Here is a 13,693-nt window from a genome sequence, read left to right as displayed (position 1 = left end):
TATAATATGCCTTTTTTTTCCCAACTTGATTCAGATGATAAACGAATGAGATTTAGTCCATCAGTCCTCATTGAGTAATTCTGCAATCACATATTCATGCTGAGGAAGATCTTTCAGTGGGATTCTTTGCCAGCTATTGGAAGTGGGATCATTGCAGAAGTACTAACATTTTCCTGGTACTTATCAAATGCAGCACAAATCTGCCAGGTATCTTTGTTAATTATTTAGAGTGTGGCAGACAAAGATAATATTCTTGGAGTTATTGTTGGAATAATTTATCATCTATTATGAAGTGAAAGCGATTTTGATATATGAGCACTATTGGGGGGAATGGCCAGTGTGAAAACTCCAACCAGATCTCTGTGCATGATATTCTTGTCTCATAGGAAGCAGTGGGAGTAATATGTGAAAAAGAGTTGCTCACAAATCAGTATCCTTTGGAGCTGTCTAGATGACTTTACTGCACTTGGTGATATTCTGCAAAAAGAAAGATCCTCTTTCCCCTTCTTGAGCCTTTTTATGTCACAAACTATGCAGACAAAGCCACATGTGTAACAGCTCACACTAGTTCTTCAGCAAAGAATGCAGAGTAGGACTGGGTACAAAACAAAGGTTCCAGTCCATGATGGTGATTGCAACTACAAATCTCAGTGAAAAACAGTGTTAATCATTAAAACAAAGGTATTCTTAGAACTGTCTCCATTATTAGAGGCTGATTTATCTTTCCACGTTACAGTGGGATGAATACTGGACAAGCCTTTGCAGTGCTTTCACTCACAGCTTAACTGGAATCACAAACAGTTTTCATAATGAAGTCCACCGTCTGCAAAAGATTTGTATTCCAAGTGTATGCGTAGACTCTGTTGTTCCAGATTGTACTTCTTTCCCGAAGCATGCACTGACAAGCTCTTCAGTATGTTTATTACTGTACAATACTGTGAGCCAACTAATGTTTATTACTGGCTGTGCGTTAGGTCAATCCAGATTCACCACAACAAGGAACATTTTAAATGGGTTGTGCCTGAAGGGCAGTATCCCTTATGGATCAGCACAGTGGGGAGAAGAACCTGCACCTTAATAAGGATGTACTGAGCTCCCACCTCAGCCTCAGGGGAGAGCAGGGAGACTGACAAGTCCTGTCCTTGTATTCCCTAAGCACAGCCACTCTTGCTTCGTACCTGGCCTTTTTCCAGGGCTCTGGGATGGAGGAAATCCTCCTCATGTCCTGCTTCACTCCATATAGCTGCACTAAGGCCAACCACAATTACTGGTATGGGTATAATGTTGAATATTTGAGTCTATGTAACATCATAAATACATGTGTATTATACCTAAGTTATGTTCACAGACCAAAGATGCATCCATAAATATATGTACCAGACTGCTCCATACACAGATGCTATTTATTCTATATTAATTAATATTGCATGGAGAATTTCCTCCCTCTTTAAATATCTCAAACATCCTTTTTTAGAATCAAAATGTACTCATACAGATTCTTTTTGCTTTGACAGCTGACCACTGTATTTTATCTTCATTCAACATAGGTGGCCTTGGTTTGGTTTTATAATTGCTGTCTTGTGTATCTTCTATCTAAATGTCATTATTGTAATTCTGCTTTCTACTTAAATCAAGTTAATTGATTTAATCAGTTTAAAGGTGGAAAGCAAACAATGGTGCTAACTCTCCCAAAATCTGGAGAGTTAATAGGTCACGTTTGACAGGGTTTCAGTCTGCAGGTGTTGGCTTCACTGGCCATCACTTTTTTTCATAGTTTGTTTTTTCTAACATCACACATAGGGACAAAATGCAGCCACTGCCGAGATTTTACCGTTCAGTGTAACTTGTTCAGAAATACCGCTTGAGACATGTGGTCTTTGCCATTGTAATCTTATGACAGAACATTTCTGCCTTACAACTAGAGCCACACATAGATGTGGCTAAAAGCAAAAAAATAATGGCACTATCATGGATATTCAAATCCCATTGCTTTAAGGGACACTAAAGGAAACTAGGCCAAAAACTTGACCTATTTTAAAAGACTTGCCAATCTGTTCTTTTAAAAAATCATTCACGCTTCATTGAGTCTGTCTCTCCTATACCATGAAAAATATCATACAGTAGCAAAATTCGAAATTCTCTGTACAGTTTCCCATACAAATATTGCAAGCTGAATTCTCCAGTTTTAATTTTTTTTTCTCCATCACTGATCTTGAGAAAGAAACCATCTTAAAAATGCATAAACTGAACTAATTAGGTGTAGCTAACTAAAATGTAGCTAGCCACAACACTGCACTTTCTCCCTAGCATTCGCTACAGTGGGCCCATTTGACAACCGAAAGGTCTTGGGGCCCATAAAGGATTTTTGCTTCTAGGGGCTTCCATGTTTTGAATTTGAGAACCAGGAGCAGTGAGCCATATTTCTCAGTTATTTTGTTGTTTGAAATCTGGCTGTGAAACTCTATTTACTTTGTGTTGGACTCCTGCCAGAGGAGGCCTGGTTTTAGCAGATGGTCGCGGAGCGGAGGCCAGACGTTTCCTGCTGGGTCCTGACGAGGCACTGATAGCACCGCTCCCAGGCACAGGCAGCGCTGCCTTCAGCAGCCACGGATGCTGGAGGTGCCATGACTGCTGGCGGAAAGGTTGTGAAGAGTGCGTGCAGCAGCCCTTGGGGCAAAAGCCTCCGTCGATGAGAGGGTCCTGATGTGGCGCTCAGAAGTGGTGGAGCTGCCGGCCACAAGATGAGCAGGGGGAGGGCTGAAGTTTTGACCAAGAAGAACTGAAGTGTTACAACCAGATGGACATAAACCAGTAGTGATGAGATGTGATTGCTTTGATCTTTGACAGGACACCTCACTGTCTTGTCAGGCATAAAGCGCTGAAAAAAGAAAGGCAAAATGGGAGGCTACGGCATCGCACTGTTGTGTGGGTTTACCTGTCTGCTCTACAGTCACAACATGCAAATAGCATTTTCCTCTCCCCCCATTTCTGGGGGGCAACTTCCCTGAGAACAAAAATCCTTAATGTGTCCTCAGGCTGGTGTTTGATCTTTGAAGACACTGCCTGCTCGCAAGATGGGGAATCAAAGGGCAATGCCACCATCGCAAGCACTTGTGTATTGCTGGATTGCTGCCTTGCCAATTTGCATATAGGAGAAAATGCAAACAAATTTCTCAGGAGGCTGTAAAACTTGGAAACCCTCCAAGACTCCCTCAGGCAGCGGTAGGATTAAGAACATCCACAGTTTATCTGGGGATCCAGAGCTCGGACCAATGTAGCTGCAATTCATGGTTCCTGTGCCACGTGGCTCTGCTTTTGGACATTTGGGGCTCTCCAGTCCTCTGCTACCAGATACCTAGAGCCACTGCATTACTGTGGGAGGCTTATTTTGGGTCATGGTTTTATGGAGGTAGCAAGGCCCCTGTGAACTGCAGCTGGCCCCCTCCTTGCACTCAAGCCATTGTGCAGGTAGGCAATGTTCGGTTTTGAACATTGTGCCTTTCCAGTTTACTGCTGGATCTCAACAGGAAAAAATTCAAGGAAAGACTAAGGCGTTTATTGCTTTGTTATAGGAGACTAATATGTATTTTTCTCTCCTTGGCCTTGATTCTGTCAGAATCTCCCCAAAACCAAGCCTTTGAATTAGCACAAGACATGACTGACGAGATCACTCATCTGCGCAGGGGTCTGATTGAAAATATTTTTCCCGTAACATCTACCTGCAGGAGCATCAAATAGTCAAAAACACTGAAAATGGAAAGATGCTTCTGTTTAAAACCCCATGCAGTCAAGTATCAGACTTTGGTATTCCTTCCAGCGACAGCCCGCCCTTCCTGCTCATCAGCCTTGTACAGGGCGGTCTGAATCACCCCTTTTGTGACCCACTGTCCCCTTCTAAGTAGTCTTCTTAGGCTGTGGCAGTTGATGCCTTTTTCTTCTATATTGACTTCTTCCATCTTGAAGACAAGCATGCGGTATATAGGAACACCATACTCATAACTTTTCCAAGCTCAGCAGCTGAGCCCATTTCGCATTACATTGAGACAAAGATTTATTGTGCTGTACAGAGGAGGCAGTCTACAGAAATGAAAAGTTTCAAACTCTCTGTATCATCAGAGAACCTGGATGGACCTTGGAAATTTAATCTGGTTATCATGACTTACTGAATGCAAATGATCTGTGATTTATCCCAGCAAAACACCATACTCCTCGTCTGACTGGCCATGGCAAGCTGTGGCCGGGCTGGTGTGAGCCAGGGCCATCGCTGTCTTGCGCCTGAGGATCGCCCACATCTGGACAGGGCAAGGCCACATACCCATTGCCTTAAAACTGCCTCGCAGAGCTATAAATGACTGAACGGATGGCACAGCAGAGAGCTGGAACTGTGGTTGCCAAGAAAACTGTTTCCATAACTAGTCAGAGTGGTAGCTAATACTCTTTCTTTGCAGAAGGACTCATGACCATGCGGCCTACCTCAGACTTCCCTCGCATTTTTAAAAATATTTCCCCGTTACAGTCAGGTTGCAATACTGCCCACCACACAGTGCCTGCACCCGCTCCAAACAGATGCAGCAAGACCCAGCAGGCTTTCGTTATACCTGAAACAGCCCCCTTTTCACTGCCAGGTTTGAACACAGCCCCATTTCTTCTGTCGGGTGGTATGATATGAGTTTGAAGATTTCCTAGGTAAACTGGCTTTTTAAATTATTATTATTTTTAAATAATTGAAACTAAAAGCTGAAGTATTCATTAGAATTGGTTAGGTGAACTATGAGTTATTGCACTTTCATTTTACAGGTGCACACATGAACAGAGATAACAAAACAAAGAGAACCAGAGGGAGATACCTTGGGCATAGCTCAGGATACACGGAGACAGACATCCCTAGGGAAGGAGAGCTGCAAAAAGGCATCAAAATGGAGTTCACTGAACCAGCTTTTAAAGCTTTTGGAAAGTGTCTTTTTTTAGCAAGCCTTTAAAGTCAATAATCCTCACAGAGTATGTTTTATGTTTATCTTGAGGATAAAGATAGCGAGATTTCATCATTTGTCTGCCTCATACCTCAGGTTAGTCTCTGAGCGTGCAGGTCTCTGGCCCTGTCCTAGACCAGAGGTGGCAGGTCCTCTCCATTGACACAGGAGAGTCATCATCTCATCCCACAGGAGAGTGGGAAAAGCGCCTTCCCCTCCGTGCTGGCTGCTAGCTGGAGAAAGGGCAGCGAGGCATTCCTCCTTGAAAGCATGAGATGCGATATCCCCCGACTGTCAGAGACAATTCATAGTGGAAGAAAAAACAAAACAAAGCCCCGCTAAAGTACAGTAGAGAAAATCCTGGAAATTAGGTTAGACAGTATTTCAGCATAACTTTTCCCTGCAGAGAGGGCTCATGTTAGATCCTAGGCTCCAGGAATAGAGGAAAAATAAACATAGCTTTTAGAATTAACCTAGCAAAATGGAGTTTGCTCCTGCCTGTCACAGGACGGCATGGTGGAGACTGTCTTTGTGTGGATAGCTGGCTCCTCCTTTCCCCAAAATGGCGCTGTCATTCTTTTTTGAAGATCATCCTCTAATGAATATACCTGTCCGGCACAGCACGCTTCCAGCACTTTTGAGTTAGAAAAGACAGAAATTTTAGCACTAATACAGCAACATCACTTGAGCAAAGTCTGTCTGCAGAAAGGGAGAGGAGCAGGAAGGCCCCAGCCTACCTGCTCTGGGCTCAGCTGCTGCACACTTCCATTAGAAACAAACATTTTGGAAAAAGGGAAAGAACAAGGAAGATCCCAGTCCTGCAAACAGTGGTCAGGTTTCTGACATGCCTAATCTTTCACACATGCCTTCATTTACAGTAATGGGATGCAAAATTAAGTCCTTTCTATTACTTTTTATGTGTTTTTTATATGGAGCTGACCAGGAGCTCAATCTCTGCGCCAAATGAAGGTGTTCGGAGCCAGTAGGTGCCAGAACTCCAGCAGGCAGTGGTAGAGGGGTGGAGGTGGATATTCCATGGAGGTCTCCAGTCAGTCCACATGAATTCAGGTTTGCCTCATAGCTGTTAAATAATTCCCCTTCAAGTCAGTTCCATCAGCCCGAGCTCTTTGCTTACACAGTTACTCTGGATCTGTTTGTTCCTTGCTTTACTTTGTGTATACTCATGTAAGCTGCGTATAAGCTGTGGCCATTTTTCTTTCACCCATTTTGCACGGCTTTGGAGACAGTACGAAACACAAGGCAAGTTCAGCTGGTTGCGTAGGAACGTTTACCAGCCTACCTGCTGCGTAAAGGGAAAAATTCCTCACCAGGTGTCAAAACAGGCGTGCACCAAACATGCAGCAAACCCCGCGCTCCGTCCCACTGAGGGAATGCAAGGAAAGCACTGAGGGGGAGTTACTCCTAATAGTAGGTCATAGAGAAAGGCTCTGGGAGAGCGGAGTGTGGGCTTCCCTGCCGTAGCTATACACAGCACAACCCTGTTTCTTTCAAGGATCATGCTGGCAAAAAAATGTTAAATTCCTCTTTGCTGCTAGGCCCGAGGAGGGAATCTCTTCTTTCCACAAAACGTAGACCCTGATCTCACTTCGGGCCTCTGCGCAATCTTATTTTGGGCCTTCTACTCAAACTCGGCAATAGAAACCGCCTTCCAGCCGAGAGGCTTCACACCAAAAAAGCACAGGAAAAGAAAAAGGTGGTGGTTTTTTGTTTTTTTTTTTTTTTAAAAAAAAGGTGACTTGATGGTGAGATATGGGAGTACAGACATGGCTTTTGAGGCCCACTGACCACTTCCACCACAAAAATGCAGCCTGGGAGTCTGGCCCACTTGTTTAATCCTGTGCCAATTTAAGCACATTCTACCCTAAAACACCTGGTGCGATTACAGGGTGGCGGCAGCCCAGGGGTGCCAGCCTGTGCCTGGCGTGCCAGATTTTGCAGAAGAGATGTGACTAATTTTTATTTTTTTTTTTTGGGGGGGTGGCCTATAATGCCCATACAGCTGTGAATAAGTGTGACTACAATTTGATGTGGCTGGGAGCTAAATTCACAAGGAACTAAATAACGAATTCTCTTCCAACTGTTGGTTTAGACTGAAAGCAACACTGAAATGATGTGTATTTTCCCAATGTATTGTAATAGTCTATGATCGTGCAAACATGAGACACATCTGTTGAACTTTATTCGGATGTGTAGGCCCATCGATTTCAATCCAGGACTGATAGATATGTGCTGGGCAGAACGTTTTTACGACTGGGATCCCTGTGGGTTGAGCTCTGGGCAGGCAGATGTCACAAGGTCCCATGAAAGATCCCAACAGAGGCAACCCTGGCTGTGTTGACACAATTGAAAAAAGTGGAAATTGCCATGGAACTAGAAAATATCATGTAGGATGCTCATCTTTGTCTTCCAGCACCAGTTTACATGCATCTTGTCATAGTTTCCCTGCAAAAAAGCACAGTGGTCAGGTATTTTAAATTGATTAACTTTCTGTTTACTTCTGATAGCAATTGTTACTTGTGTTTTTCTCTTCTTTTTTTTGGATGACCTTCAGAAATTTCCAATTAACGTTAAAAACAAAATGCTTTTAAGAGGCAGGAATGAGACCTTAGTTGTTCGTGGTTCTGATGAGAGGTTTTACAAGAAGAAAATCACCATCATTGTCACAGCCATTAACATTCTGATTTTGGAGCGGTGGAAATGTAAGTGGAGATTTATTTTTGAAAAGTCTCGCTTAGGTTGGTGACACAGTAATTTACAAATACTCATCTTGTAGATTCAGCAATGCCACGTCTCCACGCGTGTATTTATGTTATATTATGCCTTGAGGCTCGCATTTTCTGTGAGCAGCATCGGCTGGGCAGTGGCTCCCTGACCCTCCACACAGCTGACAGAAAGGGCACCTGGGCGCCATGCCCCCGCCGAGTGTGGCTGATCGCCACCACTCATGATTCCCATGAGAAGATGGCCAGAATTGGGGCGATGGGGAGAAGTGCAGGGACCGCCTCGCCTGTGCGCAGAAAGCAGGGGGCGAAGGCCCGTGGGACAGGGTCACCTCTGCCCCATTGGCATCCAGGGGGCACAGAGCGGGGCTGAGGGCAAGGGGCATTCCAGCCTGCCCCGTGTTGGTGGCCACCATCTCTAGGGACATGGGGGCACTGAGGCATTTTTTTTATTATTATTATTTTGGGGTAACACCCGGTGCTAGCGGTGGGGGGCAGGGGAAGGTGCGGGGAGCGCCCCGGGGAGCCGTGCCGCAGCTGATGTAATGCTGCTGCTGCTGCTGCTGCTGCTGCCGCCGCTGCCTTCGCCTGTGCCCGGCGCGCCGCTGCGCCCTATATACCTCGTGCGCGCCTACCTATGTTACATGTCTCGCTCCGTCTATACCAGACGCACGCGCACACATATGTGTTATTTTCGCCGCCGGCGCGCAGCGGGGGCCGCCCCCGCAGAGCCGGGCCGCCCCGGGAGCGCTCCCCCCCCCCCGCCCCAACCCCGCGGCGGGCGCCCGCGGCCAGCGGTGGGGCCGCCCCGCACCGCCCCCGGCCGCGCCCCCCGGCCCCGGCCCCCTCCCCGGCAGCGGCGGCGGCGCGGGGCGGCCCGTCAGCTCGGGCAGCGCCGAGCCTGCGCACTGGGCGCCCGGGCGGGCACGGCGGCCGCGGGGCGAGGAGCGGCGGCGCGGGGCGGGCCGGGCCGGGCCAGGTGCTGCGAGGCGGGGGAGCGCGGAGCGACCCTGCGCGGGGGCGGCGGCGGAGGCCGTGCCGCCATGCGCCGTGCCGCGGGCCGGGCTCGCCATCCTGCGGCGTAAGCGGCGGGACGCGGCTCGGCTTTCCGCCCGTGATGTCCCCCGGGCAACAGGGGAAGGCGACTCACTCGAGGGCTGCGGCAGAGGCCTAGTGCGGCTCCGCGTCCGCGCCGCCGCGCCCCCATGGCCGAGGAGCAGCAGCCGGAGGGGCAGCCGCCGCGGCGGCTGGCCGGCACCCCCGCGCCCGGCGGGGCCCTGCCGGCCCTGGTGCCGGGGCTGCAGGGCGGCGAGGCCAGCGCGCTGCAGCACAAGATCTGCAGCTCCATCTGGTAAGGGCCGGGCCCCGCCGCCGCCCGGGTGGGCTGGCCGCGGGCCAGCGCTCGGCTCCGCGGAGGGCGGCGGGCGGGAGCGCGGGGGGGCGCGGCCCCTTTGTGCGGGGAAGCGCGGAGCCGCCCCCCCAACCCCCGGGGCAGCCGTGCGGAAAACACGCGTGTCCGTGGGCAGGTGCGCCGGGCGACCGCGGCCGCGCCGGGCGCGGGGGGTTTCCCCGGTGGGCGGCAGCCCCCGGTGTGGCGGGGCGGGGCGGCGGGGGGCCGGGGGCGCGGGCTCACCTGCCGGGGGCGTCTGCGGCGCCCGGCGCGGCCCCCCGGGTGTGCCCTCTGCGCCTTCCAGCGCTGGAGGCGCCCAGCACGGGCGTGCAGCGCGGAATGCAGCGCCTTGCAGCGCGGGTGCGTTTTGCCAGCCTCCCCCTTCCGCTGAGTTTCCCGTCTGGCCATTGAAATGCAATTTTGGCTGAAACTTGGGATGGTGGTTGGCAAGTTCCTGCACAGGAATCCAGTCCTTCGGGTTTTTTCCTAAAAATTACAACAAAATTCTCAGTGAACCAGCGTTTTACTTCAGAGTATTTATTTTGGGTGCCTTTGAGGGAAAGAGAAATTGAGTGTAGCTTGCCCTGCAAATAAAATATTTTGTTTTTTTCAAAGAAAATACAAGCAAGAGGTGCTCACCTGCAGCATTTACGTTTTGTGTGTGTTTTTAAAAGCTGCTTTTGGCTGAGGGGGTTGATAAAAGTATTGCGAAAGTTGGGAGTTGTAAATATAGGTTGCTCATATGTGTTTTCCTCTATATATACCTGCCACATATATATGCATATACCATATATATATATGTTTATGTATGTGTACTCATCCTAATAGAAACATACTGATCCAGCTTGCATATTACTTCATGCTATAGTTAGAATTTATGGTTTGAATTGATGCAGCTGGAAAAGAAAGAATGTAAATACAATGTTACCTTCAGATTCTTTTGTTGTATGGCATACTGAAATTGCATTTACTGTTTGGTTGTTGTGGGTGGTGTTTTGGATTTTTTTTAAAAAATTTAAACCGTAAATTCATTGTCCTTAATCCACACTTGCTACCTTTTGTTTTGGTTTTCTCTGCAGCGTGACCTAGAGAGGGAATGCAAACTGCAGGATTTCCTGTCTGTTTAGATGACAAAATCTTCACACCCTGCTAATGTATTATGGTATTTAGTGATAGCCTTTTTAGATTTTCTTCTCTTTCCATGAACGTGCTGTTTGGAAACGAGCCTCAGAAAGCATGTTTACACTGCATTCAGATTAGGTATCATGTCCAAGTTGAAGACAAAATGGCTACTAAGTAAAACCTCTGCTTTTATTATGGGTTTTCTTTTCAAGGAAGAAGAGTACCTATGTTAGCCTTTTAAATGAAGGCTGCTTATTTCATTCAGGTAAACCTGCTGGATAGCATGAGCCCACATTTGGGACAGAGGAGCACAGCGTTTTGCCTGGTATGCGTGGCTCGCCTGGTGCCACATGCCTGTGACCAGCAGAGGTTTTGCCAGCACCTTGCAGCCCTGTCCCCTGGTACTTTCGCCGGTGCTCCTCACCTCCGCTCCTCACCTCCGCACGTGTGTTCCTCCTGGGTACCTGCTTCCTGCACCGGGCTGGGACTTCCCTGCCCTTTTCAGGCCGTACCCATTCCCTGCGGGTTACGCTGTTGAAATGCAGTACTTGAAGATAAGGTTCTTTTTTATAAGAAAACTTTTTGATATCTTCAAATCACGTGTCTGGGACCACTAGAAATTCTGTGTTTCTGCACTGTGATCCAGCAGTCTTCATTTGGGGCTGGGGTTTAATTTTACTTTGCATCTTGATGTAGATGCTGTGGTGGTTTCTGGGCAGCAAGGATGAGGAGCATTGCCAGGGAAGTCGTGCACGCTGCACTCATAGTAAACGGTGTGAAGTCTGGTGTAGTTGCAGTCTCAGATCTGCTGTTCTGTCTGGCGAGTGCTGGGTGCTGGTGCTGGATAAACAGCAGGAGAGGTTGTGGAAGGTCACTCGTGAAAATGGCAGTGCCCTGTTGTTAACAGAACTTGGTGTAACGTGCAGAAGAGAGCTTCCTCTTTTCTGCTTTCCCTCCTCTTCCTCCCCTTGTCCCGCGCCGTGCCAGTTCTGCGTGCCGGCAGGTTGGCATGTTCCGTTCCCCCTTTGCTTCCTGAAGGGTTTAGCACATCTAGGCTAGGACTCACCTGTATTGTTTCCCCCCTTTTCTGCTGCACGTTTGTGCGTAGTGGAGGGATGTTTTCAGTAGGTTTTGTTTCTTAGGGTTTTGGTGCTGTGGTTTTTGGTGTTTTTCCTGGGGTTTTTTTAATTATTATTTTTTAAAGAAAGGGTTTGGGTCTTCAAATTATACTGTCAATAAAAATACTAGTATAGCAGACTATAGCAGCTACTGAAATGCTGGACTTGGGGATCACAAACAAGTCTGTGCTTGTCCTTGCGCTGTACAGAGAAATATAAATATAGTGTGTGATGTAGGCCTCGAGCGGGACAATGAGGCATTCATTATCTCAACTCATATTTAATTTATTCTGTTTATTAAATTAAAATGTAGTTGACAAAAGTATCTCAAGTAATTGCGAACATGTGGGGGTCCCTTAAAATGAAACAATAGGTTAAGTCCTGCTGGTTAAAATTACAGGCGTGGTCCACGTATGTACTGAAGACTTGAAAGTGTGCTTGCTAGGAGTCCGGTCTGGGGGTTTTGGGGTTTTTTTGTTGGTTTTTTTGCATGTAAAGTGACCATTGGTTTTGGACTGAAGAGGGGAAGATAAGAGTTACGTAGCTGTGCTTAAAAACTAATCAGGAAGTATTTATTTGCATCACAGCATCACATACAGGTATTTAACTGCTGTTTGGTTACAATAATGAAAGTTCATCACTGTCTTGACAGTATTTTGTTTTTCCTGTCTGCTTCACGTGAACACATCCAGCAAAGTGGTGTCTGTTTCTGTTCTGTGTTGCGTATTGAGTTGCTAAGGCAGTTGGATGTGTTCTTACTGCGTCAATGAAATGGGCAGAAATATTAGATGTCTTTTCCCATTGACGGATTACAAGTCTAGACGGGGAGAACGCGTCTTTGGGAGCCTAGCTTGGTTGATTAGTGTCAGGTTGGGCGGCTTTGTAAATTGCCCTGGTCTTCACTGGACACTGGGCCTTAATCTGCCTGGGTTTATTTCCCTTCAGATTTATTAAAGCTTTCATATTTATTAATAGCTTTTTGTCCAGACGTTAGAGCCTGAGGCAGGAAAACCTCCCTAGTCAGCTGTCTGAGCATATAGACTAATGGGGTTTCAATGATTTTCTTCGGCTGAGGGTACTGTATTACCAAATGTGTGTTATTTGTATATGATGTTTCTGTACCCAAACATATGGTGGCGAAGGCAGAGTCTACTCAATATCACATTAAGTTGCCTAAGAATATCCTATAGCTGAAGACAGCCAGCAAGTTACATCGTAAAAGCAGGGTGGTCGAGGTGCGGAGATGACCGAGGGAGGATGGTGTTGGTCGAGGATCTGCTTTTGCTGATGTGAAAGAAAAAGACCAATGGTTTTAGGCAATTTAATCTCTTTGCTCACTGTATTAATCTAAAATCCAGTCCGTAGGTTCGTTTTCTTGTTCACTGTTGCGAATAACTGGTGATGATTGTTCAATGAGTACTTGTTTACTGTGGTAAATAGTGATCTGGTGCTTGCATCTATACATGCATTGGCCCCAGCTTCTTTCACCTTGCCTGCATCTCAGCTCTTTTTGTCCTAAAGGCATCTGTTAGGATTTGATTATCATAATTCTGCCTGAGGGATTAATTTCTCTCCTCCCCCTCCCCAATATCTCGTGTGTAAACTGAGCCGAGGACCAGGCGGCGTGGAGTGGCAAACACAAAGCATTGCTTTTGCAGCCGTTTGGGTTGGACGTGGGTGTGGGTTTCAGATCATAATTTTTGTCCTCAAATTGCTCTTCTAGCTAGAAGTTGTATTGGAAAACCACATGAGCTAGGCTGGGCAGTGCCAAAATTATATGTCCTAAGGCCCAGTTTGTCTCATGTTGAAGGGGGAGTAGGAGGTGAATCGTGCCCTTGTTAGTTTTGGGCTCTCAGTATCGTGCTGTAAAACCAGACTAGCTGATTGGAACAGTAGTATTTTCTAATCTTTGGAAGGCTCCATTCTTTCTTACGACTTGCATCATTCCTGCTCCCTCCTGCAGTTGCATCCATCACTCCTCATTAGGCATTGTCAGCAAGTGTAGATTGTCACTTAGCTGTTGGCAGAGCAAATGTTCTGCAATTTGGGAAATGCCATTGAGGTTTTTCATAATAGGAATTGCTACTTATTTGTATGGTTAGGTCAGCAGAAAGAAACCATTGACAGTCTTGGTATTTTTAATAAAATACCTGACAATGAAGAGGGAAGCTCAATGTGTATGTGTTTCAGGCTCTTTGCAAATGTAGGTGCAAACACCTTTTTGGTTGTTTTCTTCTGCAGTTGAAATCAGTTTATGTAGTTTTTTTAAAAATTATGGATTTCTTGATTTGGGTTGGATTAATCTGTAGACATCTGCATTTACTCTTTTTCAGTTTTCTATAGTTCTGGAGG

General features: G+C 47.0%; 1 protein-coding gene across 1 annotated transcript in view; it reads left to right on the top strand.

Annotated features, from left to right (window-relative positions):
- Nucleotides 1-8,661: 8,661 nt before the first annotated feature.
- Nucleotides 8,662-13,693, top strand: part of RFX7 (regulatory factor X7) — a 51,386-nt gene continuing 46,354 nt past the window's right edge. Inside the window, exon 1 of the mRNA XM_037393979.1 lies at nucleotides 8,662-9,062. Coding sequence (XP_037249876.1) covers nucleotides 8,917-9,062 — 146 coding nt within the window. The 5' untranslated portion in view covers nucleotides 8,662-8,916. The remainder of the gene's footprint in view (nucleotides 9,063-13,693) is intronic.

This window comes from Falco rusticolus, chromosome 7 (assembly GCF_015220075.1).
Source record: "Falco rusticolus isolate bFalRus1 chromosome 7, bFalRus1.pri, whole genome shotgun sequence".
NCBI classification, from domain to species: Eukaryota; Metazoa; Chordata; class Aves; order Falconiformes; family Falconidae; genus Falco; species Falco rusticolus.
The sequence above is the reverse complement of the archived record's forward strand: the minus strand, read 5'-3'. Positions and strand labels throughout refer to the sequence as shown.